General features: G+C 43.7%; 1 protein-coding gene across 5 annotated transcripts in view; it reads left to right on the top strand.

Moving 5' to 3' along the window:
- The window catches only part of abl1 (c-abl oncogene 1, non-receptor tyrosine kinase), a 42,644-nt gene that overhangs the window by 14,931 nt on the left and 5,455 nt on the right, over nucleotides 1-22,258 (top strand). For 2 of the 5 annotated variants that reach the window (XR_009792366.1, XR_009792365.1), the window contains exons 3-12: nucleotides 5,306-5,470; nucleotides 7,204-7,499; nucleotides 10,859-11,131; nucleotides 12,118-12,202; nucleotides 13,035-13,212; nucleotides 14,724-14,908; nucleotides 15,345-15,497; nucleotides 15,578-15,667; nucleotides 16,073-16,201; nucleotides 16,372-21,731. Coding sequence is in view for 3 of the 5 variants with exons in the window: in XM_061802121.1 (XP_061658105.1) it covers nucleotides 5,306-5,470; nucleotides 7,204-7,499; nucleotides 10,859-11,131; nucleotides 12,118-12,202; nucleotides 13,035-13,212; nucleotides 14,724-14,908; nucleotides 15,345-15,497; nucleotides 15,578-15,667; nucleotides 16,073-16,201; nucleotides 16,372-17,951 (3,134 nt within the window). In the remaining 2 variants the exon portion in view is untranslated. Of the gene's footprint in view, nucleotides 1-5,305; nucleotides 5,471-7,203; nucleotides 7,500-10,858; nucleotides 11,132-12,117; nucleotides 12,203-13,034; nucleotides 13,213-14,723; nucleotides 14,909-15,344; nucleotides 15,498-15,577; nucleotides 15,668-16,072; nucleotides 16,202-16,371; nucleotides 21,886-22,258 lie in introns of those variants that run through there. The other 3 variants (XM_061802121.1, XM_061802123.1, XM_061802124.1) reach the window with 2 other exon arrangements.

The following is a 22,258-nucleotide window of genomic DNA, read 5'->3' as shown; positions in this document are numbered from 1 at the left end:
GGAAACGCAGCTCAGGGGAGGCGAGGGAGGCCAGACACACTGGCTAGCAGCGCGGGGAAGAAGTGGAAAAAGAGAGAATACACGGAAATCAGACTCCCCGGCTGTGTCCCACTTTACTGTTGTGTATTAGGAAAGTGCATCTTATCGCTAATCTGCACTCTAAACCTAATTTTCCTGACTGCTTTATAATCCATTTAGAAATTACAGTAGAGTGTGGTCTTTGTTTCCCGTGACTTCTTAGACTGTGTTCAACACATGTTCCGGAAAGGGAGCAACTGATATAACCGGGGCTAATAAAGCACATAAGGAATTGGAAGAAGAAAACCAGAGCACACAAACCAGTTTTTACATATTTGTAAAATCATCGTTGTGAGTGATTTGTGTTGGCATCAGTACGATGCAACCCCCCAATCTAGACCATCTGGATAAAGAACATTCCATGAAGAATTATTACCCGAGCTGAATTTCTTAATTCTTCTAGTTGGGGAAAATTGCAAGTAAAGGAACAATTTGGATGTTCCAATGATTAAGGTGTTTGTTTGGGAATATGACAAAGTATCCTTCCACAGCTAAAAAAAATAAATATATATATATATATATATATATATATCCGAGATGGAATCATCTCTCTCTGGATGTTCTGAGCTTCTATTTCCATACCAGCATTGTATTGACATATATGCCAAGACTGCATGGATGTAACTCAATTAAAAGTATTTTACTCTTTAGTCAGCAAACTAGACTGAATCAAGACCATCTCTACTGTTAACTAATGCTTAGCTTAGCTTAGCTGGTAACTACATTGTGTTTGCAAGATCTTGTCATTTTTATTATTGTTGGATACACATCAAATAACAATTATCCAATATCCACGGTTGATTATTGACCACACAAGTAAGGTATGCCCAGCGAGATCAGGCTGTGTGATTTTAGCCCAGGTTATAAACCGAATTTGCCGTCGCAGGCGATGTCCCAGATCGAAATCGGAATATTTTGTCTTTTACGAGAAAAACTAGCATAATCCACAAATTGGCCCTAGGGTAACCCTACGACGCAAAAAATCAAAAGTCAAGCCTGTTTGATTGTTTGGAAAGCTGTCTAGTGTTACATATGAATGAGAATTTATTGGCAAGTCAAACCATCTTACCAAAGCTTAAGAGCAATGAAACGAAGGAATAATGTTATGGACAAAATTCAGTGCTAGCGCTGCTTACATCATGTTGTGTTACCTGCTTGCTGGCAGTATTAAAAGTAAGTCAACCTAACTCCATGCCAGTGCTCCTAGACAGCCCAAAACGGCCAATCGAAGCACTTATGGAGGACATCTTTTTTAAACACAGTACTTTGCTGCAATCATGGTTGTTGTTGCCGCCGTGGTAATCATTGTATCAGTTTTCCGGCCCCACCTCCCTTGGCAAAATGTAGCCCAATGATCGGAAAAGACAGAATACACTGATATAAGGCTTAGTGTCTGATTGCCATAAAATCGCACCATATCTCAATGAGCTAAGACAGTTCCAACGTGACCAACTACATTAATAATATCTTGCCTGTTTTGCCCTTGAAGTATTGAACAGGTTCAACATGTACGATTGTCTGCCTCAACTATTTTCCAAGATCATGAAGGGGAAAACCAATCACTCTTAGTCAACCTCGCAGCATTGACAAGTGGAGGGCTCTTTAAAATGTAGCCAGATTATTGGTATGCTCCACTTCTGGTGCTCAAGTAGTGTGCATGCTCAGTTGTTTCAAAATGCAAATTCAAGTTCCGCAAATATTTTTTTAATGAACATTTAATCGATTATGGTGCCCTTCCCTGAACATGAACAGTTAGCAGCTTTCATTGGTTTCCTCTCTTATTAAACTACTATGTTTTTCTTTCCAAGTCGTCTGGACTTTGAAGGGGTTCGCGTCTTGCATCATCGTATGAATATTACGCGTATTTGTATTGCTCAGCGAGGCAGTCATGGCTATAAAGTCTTTACAAGACACACACGCATGCACACACTTAATCATCTCGTTGTCATCTCAGCAACGTGGCCAGAACATGCTGTAATTTCTCCCACTGAAGTGACTCTGGAAAGGGCCACACTCATCTTTTCTGTTTGTCTTCGCTCCATTTCTTGCGCCTTCTTCCGCCCGATTTCCCATTTTAAAACGGGTTTGAGTCTGAGTGGGCGTCATCCCGCTCGGCGTGTCAGTGAGTTGTCACCCTCTCACAAAGTCCTGCGGTATTTGTGGCGCCTTAAGTGGGTGTGTGGGACAGGGGCCTCCCACACACTTTCAGCCCAGGCCAAACTCTGGAACCATAAGCAATGTTTTGCCTCCTCTAAGTCTGCCTCCTTACCCCATTGTGCTCTTTTATCTCCTGATCTGGACGGTGAAGGAAGCGTTTGACGTTTTACAGCCTCTGCTGTTTTTTACTAGCAATGTTTGGTTGGCTGGTTTGCATTTCCAGCTCTCCGTTTTTTTGCCGTAAGCTTCAAAAGCCAAACATAATTCATTTTGTTTGTGAGCGGCCTTTGCATTGTCCTTTAAAGGTAAAGTGGAACTTTTCAAGCAGGGTACGTGCATACAGTGTTTGGTAAAAACAAATTATCCTCGGGTGTGTATGTAGTTTTTTTTTTTGTCCCCCTTCCCTGATCTCCTCTCTGCTGACATTGATAAATGTTAAACCTGTGGAATGTTTATGATCTTAAATCCTTAGTTTTTTCTGTCAAGAGTTATTAACATGAAATTAAACGATATCCAAACCATAAAAAGATTTAACAGCTGAGGAAGAAGCGAATTGTTAAAGAGAGAATGTGGGGTGGAATAAAAATTAGTGTGGACATTATAAAGGGGTCTCGTTGATTCCATTCACTTGTACGTACCACTCGTGTACATTTTGGTCACAAGCTTTTATTTTTCATCCACAGGCACATTATTCATTATTGAGATAGTTAAGTATTGATGTAAATGTCTATCCTTAATATTCCAATTATATGGCTTTTTACGGTGGCTCAGCTGGTAAGGCGTTGGCCTCACAGTTCTGAGGTCCTGGGTTCAATCCCGGACCCGCCTGTGTGGAGTTTGCATGTTCTCCCCGTGGCTGTGTGGGTTTTCTCCAGGTGGGCACTCTGGTTTCCTGCCACATCCCAAAAACATGCAACATTAATTGGACACTCTAAATTGCCCTTAGGCGTGATTGTGAGTGCGGCTGTTTGTCTCTATGTGCCCTGCGATTGGCTGGCAACCAGTTCAGGGTGTACGCTGCCTCCTGCCCGTTGACAGCTGGGATAGGCTCCACCACTTCCCGCAACCCTTGTGAGGATAAGCAGCTATGAAAATGGATGGATGGATTGCCAGCTTGAGTAAAATCTTATGTGACTTTTGACTGACTGCAATTGCGAATACCGACACTTTCAAGTTCAGAAAAAGACCTGTGCTATAGTTTTAGATCCTGGGGGGTATTAGTCCATTCCAGACATGTTAAGATGCTTAGCAAATGTTTAAAATGTGGGAAAGGGTTCCAGTACTGTAGTAGACTGTTGCGAGAGATTACAAATACAAGTTTTCCCTTTCCAAGTTATATCCTGGAGTCTAATCCACTTTGCCAGCCTTCTCTTTCACACTTTCAAGCGCTTTCGTTAGGATTCTTTCAAGGTCCTCTGAAGCTGCGTTGTCATGTCCATCTTTATGTCGTACACATCTTCAAAATGGTTCACCTTGATTGCCCCTTGAGCTCTGGAAATAGACAGAGGTTGCTCCAGCCTGCCATTGTTCTCTTGGCCATTTTGAGCAGGTTGGTTGTCATTTTCAAGTGGTCACTAGTTGTCCTGCCACAAATCTCGCCTCTTCTCCTTGCGCGCTGAATGAGGGAAACGGCACAGGATCTATTTGTTGGCTTGCGGATTGATCGTTTGGCCCGTATCGAAGGACAAAAGTAGTCGTTTGGGTTTGAAATATAATTTGCAACACCAGTCCTGGAACCTTTGCCCATATCTTGTACAATATGTCTCCCACCACCTTGCCGGGGTTTTAAACCTGTCAACACTAACAAATTTTTGGTTGATCTGAGCATTTTATTGTCTTGGTCTTGAGGAGCTTGTGATTTCCTTAGCAAAAATCCAGAGTTGCTTAATCCTCGCCGACTGTCGTCACAGCTGATATTTGGAGTTCCATATCATGACAGCCACACAGTCGCAGCATCCTGTATGCTTAGTCAGTTCACTTAATCGATGTGCTTTTCCCGCCAAGTCGAGGTTATCATACTTTGATGGAAACCTTTTCAAAATAACAAGCGTTTTTTTTTTTTTTTGTTTTTTTTCTGTAATGACAATGCTGCAATGTTTTGGGCCCATCTTAACTTAAAACTCGCAATCATATTCAAGTCCTCTGCATGCCATTTTTGCATCCTAATTATGAAACACAGTATAGCCTTCTGTCCTTCCATTACAAATGCGGTGAGAAAAAAAAAGAGAAACTTCCACGGAATTTTGATTATGCACATGCATGACTGCCTCCTTTTGTCTTGAGTAGCCTTGAGGTGAAATCATAGCCTTGCAGTCGAGTTCATGCCGCGTGTATGTGTGTGTGTGTGTGTGTGTGTATAAAAGCCACTATCTTTTCTGCTATTCAAGTTTGCCCTCAAGAACATTGTGGTAGAAAAAGAAAAAGTGAATTCATTGAGGTTAGCAAAGTGATTTTGTTCTTTTTCTAAATCGGTTGCACTTGTAGCAGAAAGAATGCACGTGTCGTTGGGGCTAGGTGTTAACGCTCTTTCGGAACATATGTGACAACAGCTGCGGAGGTTTTGGCCAAACGGCCGCACAGACTCCTCCTGCCGTTGACTTTCTGCCACATTTTCATATTTTTAAATTTACTGAAGTCAGTTGTTGTTCTGTAATTTTGTTCATTTCGGGCGAGCCTTCCCTATCATCATCCCGAGCAGTGCTGAGAATCATTCTCACGATCCGATGTGCGCTAGCTGCTCAGGTAGGAAATGAAAACTAAGCAGGGGATAATCCAGGAAATGAAAAACTACGGGGACAGACCGGCGTACGGCAAGTCAAGTGAGCACGTGTAGTCCTCCGAACTGCAACGTGGGATTGTACAGCCTTGAAAGGAGAGCGGGATGATTGAGGTTATACATGGAAACTCCCAACGTTTTGTCGCACGTGCAAAGCAGTATGGGAAAACGAGCGTTACAGTGTTCCTGCATACCAAGCGTGCCGACCAATCTCTTCCTGCTCGGTTGGATTTCCTCACATTCTTGTCGACTTCCACATGTATTCAAATGTCTTTCTTTTTTTTTATTCCCCAGAAGCTCTTCAAAGACCAGACTTTGAGGGTCAAGGTCTGACCGAAGCGGCCCGGTGGAACTCCAAAGAGAACCTGTTGGCTGGACCCAGCGAAAATGACCCCAACCTCTTCGTGGCGCTGTATGACTTTGTGGCCAGTGGTGACAACACACTTAGCATTACTAAAGGTAAAGGCGGAAATCAGTGTTTTACATTTAACGTGAATTCATATTGTTGATCAGTATGGAACGCTTTGTACAGTAATCCAGCAACTTGAAGTTTTCAAATTGGAAAGGTATCTTATTTGCAAATTTTCTCACTAAATTGCACCATTTAACATACTATGTATTTTAAAAAAACATTTTTTAGTAAATTTGTATTATTTTGGCATGCAGTAAAGTTAATCTTAGGCAATAGTTTTTGCCCAATGGTCCACAATAGCCTCAATAGTTTTTGTTTTTGGGGGGGAGGTCCCAACAAATATTAAAGCCTCTGCGAAAACTAATTTAATGCACACCCTTTGTTCCCTTCAAATGAAAGCCACACAAATTAAATTGCTGGTGACAACCTATTAATTTTTTCTGAACAATACATAATTTGCGTCGTAACCATGAAATGTCATACACTATCATTTTCATGTTTTGTATTGTTGCAGGTAAGTACTGGTATCCAGGCTTAAAAATTAGTTACATATGTATATTTATTTGTGTCTTCAAAGTGATTAGAGTGTGGGATGGTACTTTCTGGCATGAACAATAGAAAACTATTCCAGTATTTGCAGATTTTTACTTACTGCTTTTGAATGGAAAAAAAAAAAAAAAAGTCAGTGAAAATGGCAGCTTTACTGTAAAACATTGTACTTATGGCCTGAAATCATCGTCTCTGCTTATGTGCTTCCTCTCGTGTTTTGTGTCTTTCACTCCCACTCTCACTTCCTCACTTGGGTTCCTCTTTCGCCGGAAGACTACACTGTAAAAAAAAAAAAACAAAAACAAAAAAAACCAATATGGATTGGTCGGACAAAACAGCGGAAGGAAAGCAGAACATCTGCTCCTGCTTAAGGCAAGACAATGCCTTAAACGAGATTAATTTTCAGTTATTGTTCCATGCTAAAGCTTCTTTGAGTTTTTTTTATGTGAAAAATCATGGCAGCATTAGAGGAAGAATAACAAATGGAATCTGGAATCTACCATCTTCATATCAGAATCAGGCGGCTTCCAAATTTGGATTAAAAAAAAAAATACATATCTCATTTCAGCCAATGCAAAAGCAGCATAAACACACATGGCGGTTATAACCCACCAATTGTAGGTTTGCTGAAACTAGAGCAGATTATCCACCTCTGGAAAATAAAATAAATGCCCACCCCCCGTTAGTCTATAACTGTCCATAAGCGAAGGCTCTCAGGCAGCTGGGAGAGTACTAAATTAGCAGTAGCATAGCATAGAAGTAGCATAATATTTCCTTAACCTATAGGTTTCCCACCTTTTACATTTTTAATTGCTTGTCGATTGGACATAAATAAAACATTAAGTTTTATAGCAACACTCCATTATGAATGTCATGTTACTAATACACCAGCTACTGCTAATGTCAACTTGTGCAAAGGTTAGCTAAGTCTTGCTAGATATTTTGTTGAAGCTGGATTATGTTTTCTTTTTATCACAGCGACGCACTTTCATAATAACATGCCGTTATTAAAGAAAATGTATGAGAATCGCTAGTGAGTGAGGGGTGGGTAGGGATTAGTGAAGTGTGGCCATGTTAAATCTTGTTAGCAGTTTTAACACTGCAAATGCCCTTTAAAAAAAAAAAAAAAAAAAATCCTTTTATGCTCAGATATCAAAGCTTCCAACTTTTATACAACAGCAAAGATGCCTCGTGAAGATGTTCATGTACGGTTCTCAAATTTTACTTGTAGGCGAGAAGCTCCGCGTGCTCGGCTACAACCACAACGGCGAGTGGTGCGAGGCGCAGACCAAAAATGGCCAGGGCTGGGTGCCGTCCAACTACATCACCCCCGTCAACAGCCTGGAGAAGCACAGCTGGTACCACGGGCCCGTCTCGCGCAACGCCGCCGAGTACCTGCTCAGCTCAGGGATCAACGGCAGCTTCCTGGTGCGCGAGAGCGAGAGCAGTCCCGGCCAGAGGTCCATTTCGCTGCGCTACGAGGGGAGAGTCTACCACTACAGGATCAACACGGCGTCAGATGGAAAAGTAAAGCTTTTGCACCTTACACCTTAGACTCTAAGGCTTAGAGGAGTGTCCCCCAACCTTTGTTTAGTCACGTATACGTCGTCGCTCTACAACAAGCGACTTTCTTGTTGTATCATTCCGTTCTCATATGGAAGTCATCCACCTTCGTCATAAAATCATGTGACTTTTGTTTACCTTGCCATATTCCCGGTCAAGCTAAGCATTGCTCAATGCTAAATCTGTTGGAGACGACATGGAAATATGTTTTGTAGCACGGCGCCCAGAGTTGTCCGATACCGCCAGGGATTTAGAAGGTGAAAATAAACAAAAATTTTGATAAACTCGGCCTAGAGGACCCATATTTAATGCAGAAGTCGATGTTTTCCCGATAAGAAATTGGACTGTTAATTCACTTCCGCTTGTTTTGGACAACTGGATCTATAAATGGATCTGGCGAGTAAGTCGTCGAGATTTACACGGAAAAGTTTGAAACCGTATAAAAGTCTGGACACGTACGAATACGTTGTCGCTGGATCTGTTCTTATCAGGAATAAGTCCCACATAGTGACTGTTTTGACGGGTCGTGAACGCGGAAGCGTGTTCGGCGACACGTTGACCTTTGCCAGAATCCATCGATCTTTTCAGCTTGTATTCAATACAAATGCCAATATTTACATAAATGACCCCTGGTTTTACACAAACTCGCATTCATTCACTATGATTGGGGGGGAAAAAAAAGAGGACAGTCGTCTCCATGGAACGTACATGGAAGCGATTGCGGCCACACTTAACCTCCGTAAACCTCTGCGACCGAGGTTTTTTTTTTTTAACACGCATTGTTCCCAAATGAGCCAATATGGCACTATAAATACTTTTTGGTAATTTGAGATTGAGAAGAATAATTCTGACCTGAAATGAAGCGATCGCTACACAGGCGTGTGTGGATTTTGGTCGGGCGCCATCCATCACGTTTAATCGCCGAAATCCATCGATATTTTCTGATCTTTTCAGCTGTTATTTCATAGAATAATTTCTTTGAATATCTGTCTCCTCTGTTGTGACAAAACAACAGCACAACAGGTCTCGGGTATTGTAAATATTCTCCTCCGGGTCAGTGTCTCCGGGACTGTCGAGCAGCTCTGTTTGAGCGGCAATATGGCGCCATGAAAATGGTGATGTCACGTGCACGAGCTCTATATACAATGTCGTGGTGCCTTTACTTACAGTTGACTGACATACAAACAGTCGCGATGTATTTCAAATACGAGCCCTAGACGGTGGCAACAAACCCAACTAAACTTATAAGCATGACCCTTGTGAGGATAAGCAGTTCAGATAATGGATGGATGGATTGTTTGGCACGTAGTCAACAATTTTTTTTTATTAACAATCCATTTAAAAACAATTAAGAAAAAGAAACAAAAAAAAGTACTTCAAGGTGTTTGAATTGATTATTGTTCTGTCAATGGAATCCTTATTATATATATTATACATCCTAATCCTTATTCAAGCTACCACACTGTATACATCTCACTGTTCGTTTTAAAAAAAAAGCAGCTGTGTGCCACTGCTGCCAGCCGTGCAGCGAGGAGAGCCGAACAATGACAAGAATGCCTCTAAGCGCCATAATGACCAGCAGACACGGACGCTCATGCATAGCGCACACACAGATGCGGCCAAGTATGTACATGCGCGCGCACATACGCATTTGCTTTCCCCAGCTCACATTGCGTCCCGTGCTCCCAACGAGAGTTCAGGCTCGAGGCCGCGGTATGATGAACTTGTCCCATAATTTGAAATTACCTCAGGGTGCTCACTTTGTCTCCCGATAATTCTCCGTTTAACATTGTGGCCTGAATAGCTGCTCGAGAAATATGAATTCAACTGAATGTTGAATGCTCCTTTTAAAGGCCTTTTTTTTTGTGTGTTTGTTGTTGACCTAGCGTCCATTCACAAATCAAGGAATGCAACAAGCAGACTTTGGAGCAAAGGTTTTTTTTTAGAGTTATGTAAGACTTGGACAATGGAAAAGACTGCGTCCACTCAGGCCAAACAAATGTGTTCCGCTCCGCCCTGCTTCCTGACCCACGTCTGCGTGCGAGTATTCATTCATTTCATGTTATCTTAATATGTTTAGTTCATTACTTAATGTCGTTTAGTTCAAATCAATTTTCACTATTGAAATGAATAAAATTGCCATTCATCACTTCCAACCCCCTGAAAAGCTACGGGAATATTTTTGTTACTTATTTTTCATAATGAAACGCTTTATTATGCAGGTGCCTTAAAGTATCCAAATTGGGCGAAACTAAATTGAACCAAGCAACAACTTGTGACTCAAAAAGCTTTTATTTAATTTTGACTACTTGTAAGTCAAGGTCTCAGCGTGTACAAATGACTTTACAGTAATGCCTTGAGATACAAGTTTAATTTGTTCCTTCACTCTGCTCATCATGCAAAACACTCATATCTTAAATCACCTTTTCCCATTGAAATATATGGACATTCTAATCCAATACCACTGTAAACTGTTTTAATTGTACTCAATCATTGCATTCAATGCCAGCCAAATTGTGCTACTCTACTCTGTCGACAAGTGTTGCTGCACCATTTGTGTTAAAATATCCTTTTGTGCCTATGAAGTTTACAAATGCATGTGAGCATTAAGATAATGGAGAATATGTGGTTGTTTTGAATACACAAATAGTTGTCTTTGTTTTACAGTAACCTTCAGCTGAGAGTTGCAATCACCAACTTGAAGCTATAAGTACGGTAATTTCCGGCCTACAGAGCGCACCTGATTATAAGCCTCACCCAGTACATTTGTAAAGGAAATACCATTTGGTACATACATAAGCCGCACCTGTGTAAAAGCCGCAAGTGCCCACACTGAAACACGAGATATTTACAAAGAAAGACTGTACACGGAATGAGTTTTCAAAGTTTTAAAATGTTAGCTTAGCTTAACATAGCAACAACACAGTGGCACGAACAGGGCTGGTTAAAAAAAAAAAAAAAAAAAAAAAAAAAAAAACATACTGGTAAAAATCAGACAAATCGCAGTAACACAGCAGCAACACGCTACCAAAGCGCTAACTCTAGCGCAGTGCTAATAGGGCCGGTTAAAAAAAAAAACATACCGGTAAAAGTCACTTCCTCGGCACATATTCCACCGGTCTCACTCTTACTTTTTCCGCTCGAGTGCCCCCTCGCGGCCATTAGAAAAAATGCACGAATTATCTGCGTCACCGCATAAGCCGTGGAAAAAGGTCGCGGCATATAGGGTGGAAATTATGGGAATGTTTTATTTTTTTTCCCTACCATGAAGCTGACCCGGCGTTTGCACCTCGACTCAAACGCGGACTCCCTTCCCCCCACAGCTGTACGTGTCGTCGGAGAGCCGCTTCAACACGCTGGCCGAGCTGGTGCACCACCACAGCACGGTGGCCGACGGCCTCATCACCACGCTGCACTACCCGGCGCCCAAGCGCAACAAGCCCACCATCTACGGCGTGTCCCCCAACTACGACAAGTGGGAGATGGAGCGCACCGACATCACCATGAAGCACAAGCTGGGCGGGGGGCAGTACGGCGAAGTGTACGAAGGCGTGTGGAAGAAGTACAACCTCACCGTGGCCGTCAAGACGCTTAAGGTGCGAGGGGGTGAGCAACGGAGGTGGGGGGACTCGAGTCACTTGACTTGACTCCAGTTGGATTTACAGTATGCGGCCAAGTTTACGTGCGTAATGACATTTTGTAAAAGTATTTTACAGTTACTCAAATCCCTTTTCATTTAATTGTATTCTCAGAGTAATTTTCATTGTACTTTTACCCAAGTATATTTATCACTTATTCTCCTCCGTTACATTAAGTTCTATTTGTCCGTTATTGTTTGCGCAATCTATTTGTTTTGTCCAGAGAGACTTCTTCCTCGGGTGATGTCACGTGACCGTTTCATCCAATCCGACGTCACCATTCGTGCCATATGAGTCCATTCCACCAATCGCATTGAATCACATGACCACTCTGACTTCTTGGACTCATTTACATTTCAGCCTATACGAACTCCGTCAACAAAGTTAATTTAAAACCAATTCTTGTGGATTATTTACAAAATGATAGTTAAAGATGTGATTGGCTGTAGGAATGTGTAACTTCTCTGCACATTCCTGGTTCAAGTTTTTGTGCATTTGACAGCCAAGCTTTGATTTAAAACATATTTAAAATAAATCACTGGCTACTCAGTACTTGCAGTGTTTTCACTGAATACTTTTTAATTATTTGGAGGACAAATTTTTACTTTTACTCGTGTCATAATTTTGAAAAATAATGTTTCTCGAGTACAACTTTTGGTGATTATGAACACTTCTGGACTTGATTTATGCTTAACCCAAGTAATGGCTTGACACAATTCATTTGAAATTTACCGTGAACTCAACTTGACATGCTCGATTTTTGCCACAGTAATTTGGGACTTGTTTGAGACTTGAAAGTCAACTCCATTTATGACTCGCGCTTGTGTGGCTTAATCCTGCCTCTGGGAAGTTGTGGTTGTTGTCAGAGTTCGTTTGGTGAAAATGTGCTCCCCCCAGATGGTTGGAGGATGTAACTACAACCCGTCTTGTTTTGTTGTTTTCAGGAGGACACAATGGAAGTGGAGGAGTTCCTCAAGGAGGCCGCTGTTATGAAAGAGATCAAACATCCCAACCTGGTGCAGCTTTTGGGTAAGGGTGCACGGATTTTAACAGACGACGCCACACAGACGGCAAATCACACTACACTGAATCCAGAATTAATGAAACGAACAAAATTAGGGTTGCTGGTGCTGAAAAAAGGGAAGTGGTGCGTAAAACTTTCGCCTTCAAGGATTTAATAGCTGAAAACGATGTGGTGTGCATGTTTCTGAGCTATCGAAGAAGTACGGCATTGCGAAATCGAGAATCGGCACCATTCTGAAACACGAGGATGCCCTCAAAGCAAGTGATGTGACTGAAGGAGCAACCGCGTTGACCAAGCAGAGGCCACAAATCTTGGAGGAAGTCGAAAAGTTGCTTCTTAAGTCAGGAAGCATGTCTCAAGTGCCGATATAAAAGCTATTGGGGCTAAATGGAACGACATCCGTAATTTTGTCGAACTCAATCATTCTTAACAAAGCAGAATGTTGCAGAGCACTGCAAAATTTCAATGATATTGTTATGAGCAACTTCAGGAAGGTGCTCAAAAGACGGCAGAAACAATGTACATTAGATTCTTTCTTATTAAAAAAGGGGGAGTCAGCCCCACCAAAGATATTTGAACTATTAAACTATACATGTATTTCTACTATGCAGTTTATTATCAGGAAAAGCTACAAAAAAAAACCCTTTAAAATATTTTTTAGGCGTAGAACGCATTATTTGATTTTCCATTCATTGAAATGGGAAAGCGCGCTTCGGTTTTCGAACGTTTCTGGTCTTCTGGAACAGATTGTGTTCGAGAACCAAGGCACCGCTGCATTACGGAAAATCGTTGCCTGCAACCCGTCATCTGAGCATTTTCCCTTCGCCTCCACCGCAGGCGTGTGCACGCGGGAGCCCCCGTTCTACATCATCACCGAGTTCATGACCCACGGCAACCTGCTGGACTATCTGCGGGAGTGCAACCGAGAGGAGGTTAACGCCGTGGTGCTGCTCTACATGGCCACGCAGATCTCCTCCGCCATGGAATACCTGGAGAAGAAGAACTTTATACACAGGTGGGCTATCTTTTGATACGAGTCTAAAGCTGAAACCAAAAAAAAAAAAAAACAGTTTGGGAACGAAATGCCAGGGTAGAACTGGTGTAAACGAACTTCAAACGTCAAACATTTCTGGGATTAATTAGAAGGGAAATTCCACTGACCACTGACCTCACAAATTTTGGACCAATGGGGAAAAACAGTCCGAAATTTTTGCTGATGGTCTTCCCAGAAGAGTGAAAAGCTTTTTATTGTTGCAAAAACGGGCAGTGGGGCGAGCGGGGCGGAGGCAGCTTTTACATCTCGTAACGGTCCAAATACTTTCCAATACTTTTGTACATAAATTTTGCAGTGACTGTGTTAACATTGTTCTGTTTTACAACATGAAATCAGCGTGCAAAAACAGTTTTATTTAATTTCTCAGTTTCATTGTGTTGTTGTGGTATGTTTTTCCAAAGTATAATACTTGTAAAGTCCTATTTGCTTTTTTTGGGGGGGCCGACGGCTGTAACAGTTTAAGGTCATTTCTGTTCATTTTGAGGGAATGATGATTTGATGATCTCACACACGTGTGTTTTGACATATGAGGATAGCCACAGAATGAATTACGCTGGAAAGCAACTAAAAAAATAGTAAAATGAACATCCATCTATCCATCCATCCATTTTCTTCTGCTGCTTATCCTCATGATGGTGTTGTTTGTATCACATTACACGTTTGTCTGTTTTACTTTTTCAAGGGGTTGAATAATAATTGGCAGCACGGTGGAACAGCTGGTAAAGCGTTGGCCTCACAGTTTTGAGGACCCGGGTTCAATCCCGGCCTTGCCTGTGTGGAGTTTGCATGTTCTCCTTGTCCCTTCGTGGGTTTTCTCCAGGCACTCCTCCCACTTCCAAAAGCATGCAACTTTAATACGAGACACTAAATTGCCCTTAGGTGGTGTGAATGTTTGTCTCTATGCACCCTGCAATTGGCTGGCAACCAGTTCAGGGTGTACCCCGACTCCTGCCCGTTGACAGCTGGGATAGGCTTGAGCACTCCCTGTGACCCTCATGAGGATAAGCGGCAAATAGAATGGATGGATGGATGGATGGATAGAATATACACTACTACTACTACTACTCCACATTGAGAACAGCCAGATGAGGTGGCTGGGGCATCTGATCCGGACGTCTCCCTGGTGAGGTGTTCCGGGCATGTCCCACAGGAAAAAAGACCCCGTGGACGACCGAGGACACGCTGGAGAGACTCTGTCTCTCGGCTGGCTTGGGAATGCTTCGGGATCCCTCCGGAAGAGCTGGAAGAAGTGGCTGGGGAAAGGGAAGTCTAGGTATCCCTGCTGAAGCAACTTCCCCCGCGACCCGACCCGGAAAAGCGTTAGATGAAGGATGGATGGATGGATGGATAGAATATTGTTTTATTTGTCAAACAAATATTTCAGCTTTGTTCATCTGAAAACTCAGGTGAAGTCCTTGAGTACAGAGGTTTGCTTAATAATCCTGAATAACCCACCGGGTGCTCTCCTGCAGGGACCTCGCCGCCCGCAACTGCCTGGTGGGCGAGAACCACCTGGTAAAGGTGGCAGACTTCGGTCTAAGCCGGCTGATGACGGGGGACACGTACACGGCCCACGCGGGGGCCAAGTTCCCCATCAAGTGGACGGCTCCGGAGAGCCTGGCCTATAACAAGTTCTCCATCAAGTCGGACGTGTGGGGTACGTGTCAAAAGAATGTTGTTAATAACTTGATTTTTCAGGTATCTGGACTAGATTTTTTTTTTCCAGGACTTTTTACTTTTACATCCTTCATTTGAAATTTGAAACTATACTTTCTTATCCTTACCTTGTCAAAATAAGTTACTTTTTTTCAACATCCGCAGATGACATGTTGCGACAAGACATAAAATGCAAACCACGATTTGTTTACTTCTGACAATTTTGTACAAAATATCTAGCACCTGTTACCTTGTTACCCTAGGAGGGGAAAAAAAACATCTTTTTAATTGCAAACTATCCCTTAAAGTACATCTTGTGTTTTCACTTTTGAACAGTGAATAGTATTACCAGAGCCTTTTGTCCTTTTACTGTAGTACGGTTTGCGTCTAATAATAACTTTAGGCTGGATTCAAACTGGACTGTTTTGCATCGGTAGCGTTTGGCGTGCTGCTGTGGGAGATCGCCACCTACGGGATGTCCCCGTATCCCGGCATCGACTTGTCCCAAGTGTACGAGCTGCTGGAGAAGGACTACCGCATGGACCGGCCCGAGGGCTGCCCCGAGAAGGTCTACGAGCTCATGAGGGCCTGTGAGTAGAAAAGCAATACGAGGGCTGGTGTACAGCTTACCCCCCCCCCCAATTTTCTCACCAGAATTGGTCTCCATTAGGTTGGAGGTGGAACCCTTTAGAACGTCCGTCTTTTGCAGAAACCCACCAGGCCTTCGAGACCATGTTCCAGGAGTCCAGCATCTCAGACGGTTAGTTTGGAACTCCTTCACTTCCTTTCTTGGTGTTAGCGCTAGCATTATCACTGAGACACGCCAGTAACACAGCAGCAACACGCTAACACAACCCTAACGCTAGCGCAGCGCTAACAGGGCCGCTAAACGTCACTTCCTCTGCACATATATTCCACCGGTCTGATTCTTACGTTTTCCGCTCGAGTGCCCCCTTGCGGCCATTAAAAAAAAAAAAAAAATGCTCAAATTAGCCGCATCACCGCATAAACCACAGGGTTGAAAGCGTTTTGTGGTACGAGCTTGATCATGGAATGAATTAAACTCTTATCTCAAGGCATCAGCGTAATTAGGGTCTGAAAAAAAAAATGCAATTTTGACATTTCTAGGAACGCAGTTACTTACTTAAACAATGTATATTATTAGAGGTGGAAAAGGAGTTGGGCAAGAAAGGGAAGAAGGTGACATTGGGCTCCATTCAGCAGGCTCCAGAACTGCCCACCAAGACCAGAACGCTACGCAAAAATAAGGACAACCGGGATGGAGATAGTCCAGGTAAGAAATCCTTCCTTTTAGATCTTCTTCCTTTATTTTAATCAAATCCCTTCTGAACTCTGCCTTTGAGGTCTGTGTAGTATTTGCATGTTTTCCTTGGACCTGTGTGGGTTTTCCAGCCTAGAAAATGTCATCGTCTCGCTCACTGGTCCTTGTTCCCTCCTCCTCAGACCCGACGGACCCCGATTTGGCCCTGCCCTCCCCGATGCTCCCCAGGAAAGAGCGCCCCCTCCTGGACGGCAATTTGAACGAGGACGACCGGCTGCTCCCCAAGGACAAGGACAAAACGCGCGGCGGCTTTTTGAGCCTCATCAAGAAGAAGAAGAAGAACGCTCCGGCGCCTCCCAAGCGCAGCTCCTCCTTCCGGGAGATGGACGTCCACCCCGATCGGCGGGGTGGGTGTCTGGACCCTCGGGACGGTGACTGCTTCAACAATGGCGGATCTTTGGCAATCAATGAGCCCGCACATGTGCCTGAATCCTCAAAATTCCTGGCCACTAACAATAACGGCACAAACGGAGCTCCCACCTATCCGGGACCGTTGTTCCCGCGGAAGAAGGGTGCCCCTGCCGTGCCCGGACCCGCGGTCAAGGCTGCTGTCACCCCAACCGGTGAAGAGGAAGTCATGACGAACTCTAAGCGCTTCTTCTGGTCCTCCAGCTTACCCGCCGGGCCGGACGGCACCCAGTGGAGGTCCGTCACCCTGCCGAGGGACTTGGGCCAGAGGCATTTCGACTCGGGGACCTTCGGGGGAAAACCGGCACTCCCTCGCAAGAGAACCAGCGAGCAGAAAGGGGACACCGCCTCTCGTATAGGCGCGTTGACTCCCCCACCGCGTCTGCCCAAGAAGGCGGAAGAGTCGCCAGATGAGGGGCCAAAAGAGGCCGAGCCCAGTCCTGGATCTAGTCCCCAGGCTTTAACCCCCAAGGTGGTCAAGCGGCCCGGGCTTCTGGAGAACTCTAAAACCAGTGCCCTGCATGCAGAGCTTCTCAAGCCCAGCGTCTTCCCGGCACTGGGCGCTGCCGGAGACGAGTGTCGGGCCCGCCGCAACAAGCACACCCCTGATGCCCGAGAGAAAGGTAAGTTCCAGAAATCCAAACCGGCTCCTCCGCCGCCTCCCCCCGCCAACGCAAAAACGGGCAAGACGTCCCGCAGTCCCGCACAAGATCTCCCGTCGCCTTCGTCAGAAATCAAAGCTAAGGGGCTCCCGTCCGCCTCGGAGCCCCAACACGGAACCACTGCCGGTGAGGGGACCAAAAAGCTTCCCCCGAGCTGCAACTCCAAACCTCAACCGCTCAAGACCTCCGCCTCGGCGAGTGGCTCCCTTGGGAGCGACCCGCAGGGTGCGCCGGCCGCCTTCATCCCCCTCGTCAACCCCCGCCGCTCCCTGCGCAAGACGGCACCGCGCCAGGCCTCGGACCGCACGCCCAACTCGGCCGTGACCCTGGAGATGGTCTTGGAGGGCGCCGAGCGGCTCCGCGCCGCCATCGGCCGCAACTCCGAGCAGACGGGGAGCCACAGCGCCGTCCTAGAAGCGGGCAAAAACCTGTCCAAGTACTGCGTCAGCTACGTGGACTCCATCCAGCAGATGCGGAACAAGTTCGCCTTCCGCGAGGCCATCAACAAGCTGGAGAGCAGTCTGCGCGAGCTGCAGATCTGCCCCACCGCCTCCGGGGGCGCCAACGCGCACCAGGACTTCACCAAGCTCCTGTCATCGGTCAAGGAGATCAGCGACATCGTTCAGAGGTAGCGGACTACGTACAAAACTCAGACGAACTGAAATGTGCCAACCGGTGACGCGGTACTAGTCCGATTCCACCTGCGGTCTTTTGTGGATGGACGCAAAGGAATTTGGCCGATTGTGGAGTTAGCGGATAAGTCGTCATGCTTGAAATCTTTCCTCACATGATTCCAGGAAAAAAAAAAAAAGTGCCTGTTTAAAAAAAAAAAAAAAAAAAAGAAAATGGTGTCTGACTCAGCTCACAGCATCTGGAATCCATTTGGACCGGTCCATCCCTCACGTCAGGGTTTCCCAAACTGAGGGACTGCACCCAAAAGTGGGTCGCACAACAGATTTTTTTTTTTGTTTGTTTGTTTTGTTTGTTTTTAATCGCAGTGTTTTTACGTTGGAAACAATCTCACGGCACACCGCCAAGCAAAAATGTCACCGAATGTATCATACATGGAGGGTGCAAATATAGGTATGCAATTGTAAGATTTATACAGATTTTATTTCTATTTTTTACCCTCTTCCTTCACTAATAGATGTTTTCTGATGCTCGCATCTGTGTAAATGTGAAACTGCATGCGTGTGCAAATGTGAAAACATGAGACGCACGGTGAAGAAAATAAGTATTTGAACACCCTGTATTGCAAGTTCTCGTATTTAGAAATCATGGAGGGGTCTGAAATGTTCACTGAAGATGCATATCCGCTGTGAGAGAGATAATTTAAAAAAGAAAAATCAAGAAATCACAATGTATCATTTTTTTTTAACAATTTATGCAAATAAGTATTTGAACACCTGAGAAAACCAATGTTAATATTTGGTATTGTAGCATTTGTATGCAATTCCAGAGGTCATGCATGTAGCATGATGCTACCACGCCCATGCTTCACAGTAGGGATGGTGTTCTTGGGATGGAACTCATCATTTATCTTCCTCCAAACACAGTTTGTGGAATTATGTCCAAAAAGTTCAATTTTGGTCTCATCTTGACCACAAAACTTTCTCCCGTGACTCCTCTTTTTGGATTCTCTCTCTCACAGTGGGCATGCAACTACAATGAACATTTCAGACCCCTCCATGATTTATTAGTGGGAGAACTTGCAATATAGCGGGGTGTTCAAATACTTATTTTCTTTGCCGTATGACTAAGAAGTTGTTAGAAATTTCTGTAAGTGAGTAAGAGGTTTGTTTGCCTGAGGGTAAAAAAAAAAAAAAAAAAAAAAGAGATGTCCGAGTGAGTGTTTGTATGTCCTAAATTTGTGCATAGACTAGTAGACTGGTCATCCGCATGTTACCCATATTGCTGATGGGTTTTGGTTTCATCCAGTTCCTCTCTGGGGGTGTCTGTAAATTAATTTTGGTCTAGTATGATTTAGCCACTTGCATATCAAGGAAATGAGTACAAAAGGTCCAAAAAACACGTCAGTACAGTATAGCTCTTCCAAGCGTACACCTACTTTTGCACCCTGCATATACTTGAAATAAATCATAATTTATGGCGCATTTACGAGACAAAACGTGGGGCACAAGCGGTTGGGGATGTATGTCAGTGTTATGGCAAGATGTGTGATGCGTTTTGAAGAGTCGGGGTCCCCTGGAGGAACTAAGGGGGTCTCCAAAATGGTTGGGAAACCCTGACTCACAGTGACAAAAATTCAAAGGATTTCCTTCTGTGTTGCTGTTTTCTATGTTTTTTTTTTCCCGCCACCTTGCCATACGACAGCCAAGTAAGTCCAGTTTGTAACCTTTGATACTTTTGTGCCTTAAAGACATTTTTTTTTATGGCCATACCAAAATAAAAAAAAATGGAAAAAAATGCCCTTTTCCTCAGTTTGTACTGAGGGACTCGGCGGACTCTTGAGCAGAACTTGACAGCAGTTCATTAAAAGCCATCAGTAGCAGGTCCAACACGTCGCAGACTCAAAAGTGTTTCTCGGTGGTTTGTGTCTCTTGAGAGTACGTTTTTAAGTGTGTCAGACATTTGTGTTCGCATGTACATACAGTGAAGAAAATAAGTATTTGAACACCCTGCTATATCGCAAGTTCTTCCACTTAGGAATCATGGAGGGGTCTGAATATTTCATCGTAGATGCATGTCCACTGTGAGAGATCATCTGAAAAGAAAAATCCAGAAATCACAATGTTGATAATACACTAAGACGTCATGGTTTGAAATCACGAGTGGCATGGAAGGTTCCCCTGCTTAAACCAGCACATGTCAAGGCCCGTCTTAAAGTTTGCCAATGACCATTTGGGTAATACCGAGGAGTCGTGGGAGAAGGTTTTGTGGTCAGATGAGACCAAAATGGAACTTTTTGGTCGTGATTCCACTAACCGGTTTTGGAGGAAGTTCCATCCCAAGAACACCATCCCTACTGTGAAGCATGGGGGTGGTAGCGTCATGCTTTGGGAATCTTTTTCCTGCACAAGGGACAGGACGACTGCGCTGTATTAAGGAGAGGATGACGGCGGCCATGCATTGGGAGATTTTTTTGGAAAAACCTCTTTCCCTCAGTCAGAGCATTGAAGATGGGTCGTGGCAACATGACAATGACCCGAGCACACAGCCAGGAAAACCAAGGAGTGGCTCCAAAAAAAACCACAAGCAAGGTTCTGGCGTGGCCTAACCAGTCTTCAGACCTAAACCCAATAGATAATCTTTAGAGGGAGCTAAAACTCCGTGTTTTTCAGCGACAGGCCAGAAATCTGTCTGATCTAGAGAAGATGCAGAGGAGTTGGCCAAAATCCCTCCTGCAGTGTGCGAAAACCTGGTGAACAACTACAGGAAATGTTGGACCTCCGTAATTACAAACAAAGGCTACTGTACCGAATATCAACGTTGGTTTTCTTTGGTGTTCAAATACTTCTTTTACTTTGAAGAATGCTCGAGAGACTGCGTGTGGGATTGTGAAGTGTGAGGAGTGGACTACACAATGCTGGGTTCCTGGACTTTGGTACGGCGCTACAGTCCCGCGTTCTTTCGTCTATTGTGCGTACTGCTATTTGGCTACAAGTCAAGTAAAAGCTTGTAAATATGTTTTAAATATCTTCTTCAACCTCAAAAGTGCAAATTTGGTTGCAATAAAAGGACAAACGGAACAGTAAATGTAAAATTTACACTCAATGTTTGTGTAAAAAAAAAAAAAAGTTTATATGGAGGTTTCCCCAAATCTGCATGTGTAAGAAGTGTGTGTGTGTGTTGTATAAGCAGGGATGAGAATTCCGATTTTTCTCAGCTGAAAATGTCATTGTTGTGAAACGTATAGATTCGTTGAAAAAATAATATTTTTTTGGGCTGGGTTTGAGGCCAGCATCTATCCGCAACGCTCGTCGTAAAATTAGTCACAGCTGTGATAGCGGAAAACGGCACAGCTACCGGTTTACGGCATTGCTATCCGTTTGCGTTAAATCTGGTGTTTATAATAACGACAACATTCCGATTTCCGGCAGCATTTTGGCGGTAATTCCGTCCGTATTTTCACTCTGATGCTAACATTTCATAGAGAAGCTTTCCGTTTACTTCGGCAAAGAAATAACTTAGACATATGTAAAGGGAAATTGATTAAAAAAAAAAACCACGGGGGTGAAAAAACTGTTTCAGATGGGCACGGCTTGAAAAATGTGTTACCGTGGCAGATGGGAACGAAAACGGTGTCAACATGTCTAAACGAACACACGAAAAAATGGACGTTCCAGGCAAAGTGCTGTGCGCTCTTGTGTTCCGATACGATCAATTATGGAAGACGAGGAGCAAAAAAAAAAAAAATATCGAGGAGCGTATACAAATCAGGAAACGCAAAGGTAAATCAAATTTTCAAATATTATATGATTGACAGGTGTTAATACGATTAGGCGTGTGCAGGACTGGCCCTGTAGATTACGCATTTTATCGCTCACTTTTATATTTCATTACATCTACATTTCTCTCTCTCTCTCTCTCTCTCTCTCTCTCTCTCTCTCTGTATATATATATATATATATATATATATATATATATATAAAAACACATTACTTGTGTACTTATGTTTAAAGTATAACTTGTAAGTACAGTAGCCTATTTGATATAAATTTCAGTCTACATTTTTGTCTGAGGTTTGGCAAAATTATTTTGGTTGTTTGGACTCATATTTTAAAAATGTTGTGATTGCCCTGTATTGATACTGTTAAGAGGTAACCAGAGGTCACCGTTTAACAGTGTTTAGTAAAAAATTGTGCCAGAAGGGGGGCACACCCCGCTTTTACCCCCCATGTAGACATTTTCAGTGTTTTTCCAAATTGGTCATTCTCATCATCCCTGACAAGTGAGTTTGTGTCATAAATGTGCAAGT

Source organism: Syngnathoides biaculeatus, chromosome 17 (genome assembly GCF_019802595.1).
Source record: "Syngnathoides biaculeatus isolate LvHL_M chromosome 17, ASM1980259v1, whole genome shotgun sequence".
Lineage (NCBI taxonomy): Eukaryota > Metazoa > Chordata > Actinopteri > Syngnathiformes > Syngnathidae > Syngnathoides > Syngnathoides biaculeatus.
Note: the sequence above shows the minus strand (reverse complement) of the source record. Positions and strands in the feature narration are given on the sequence as shown.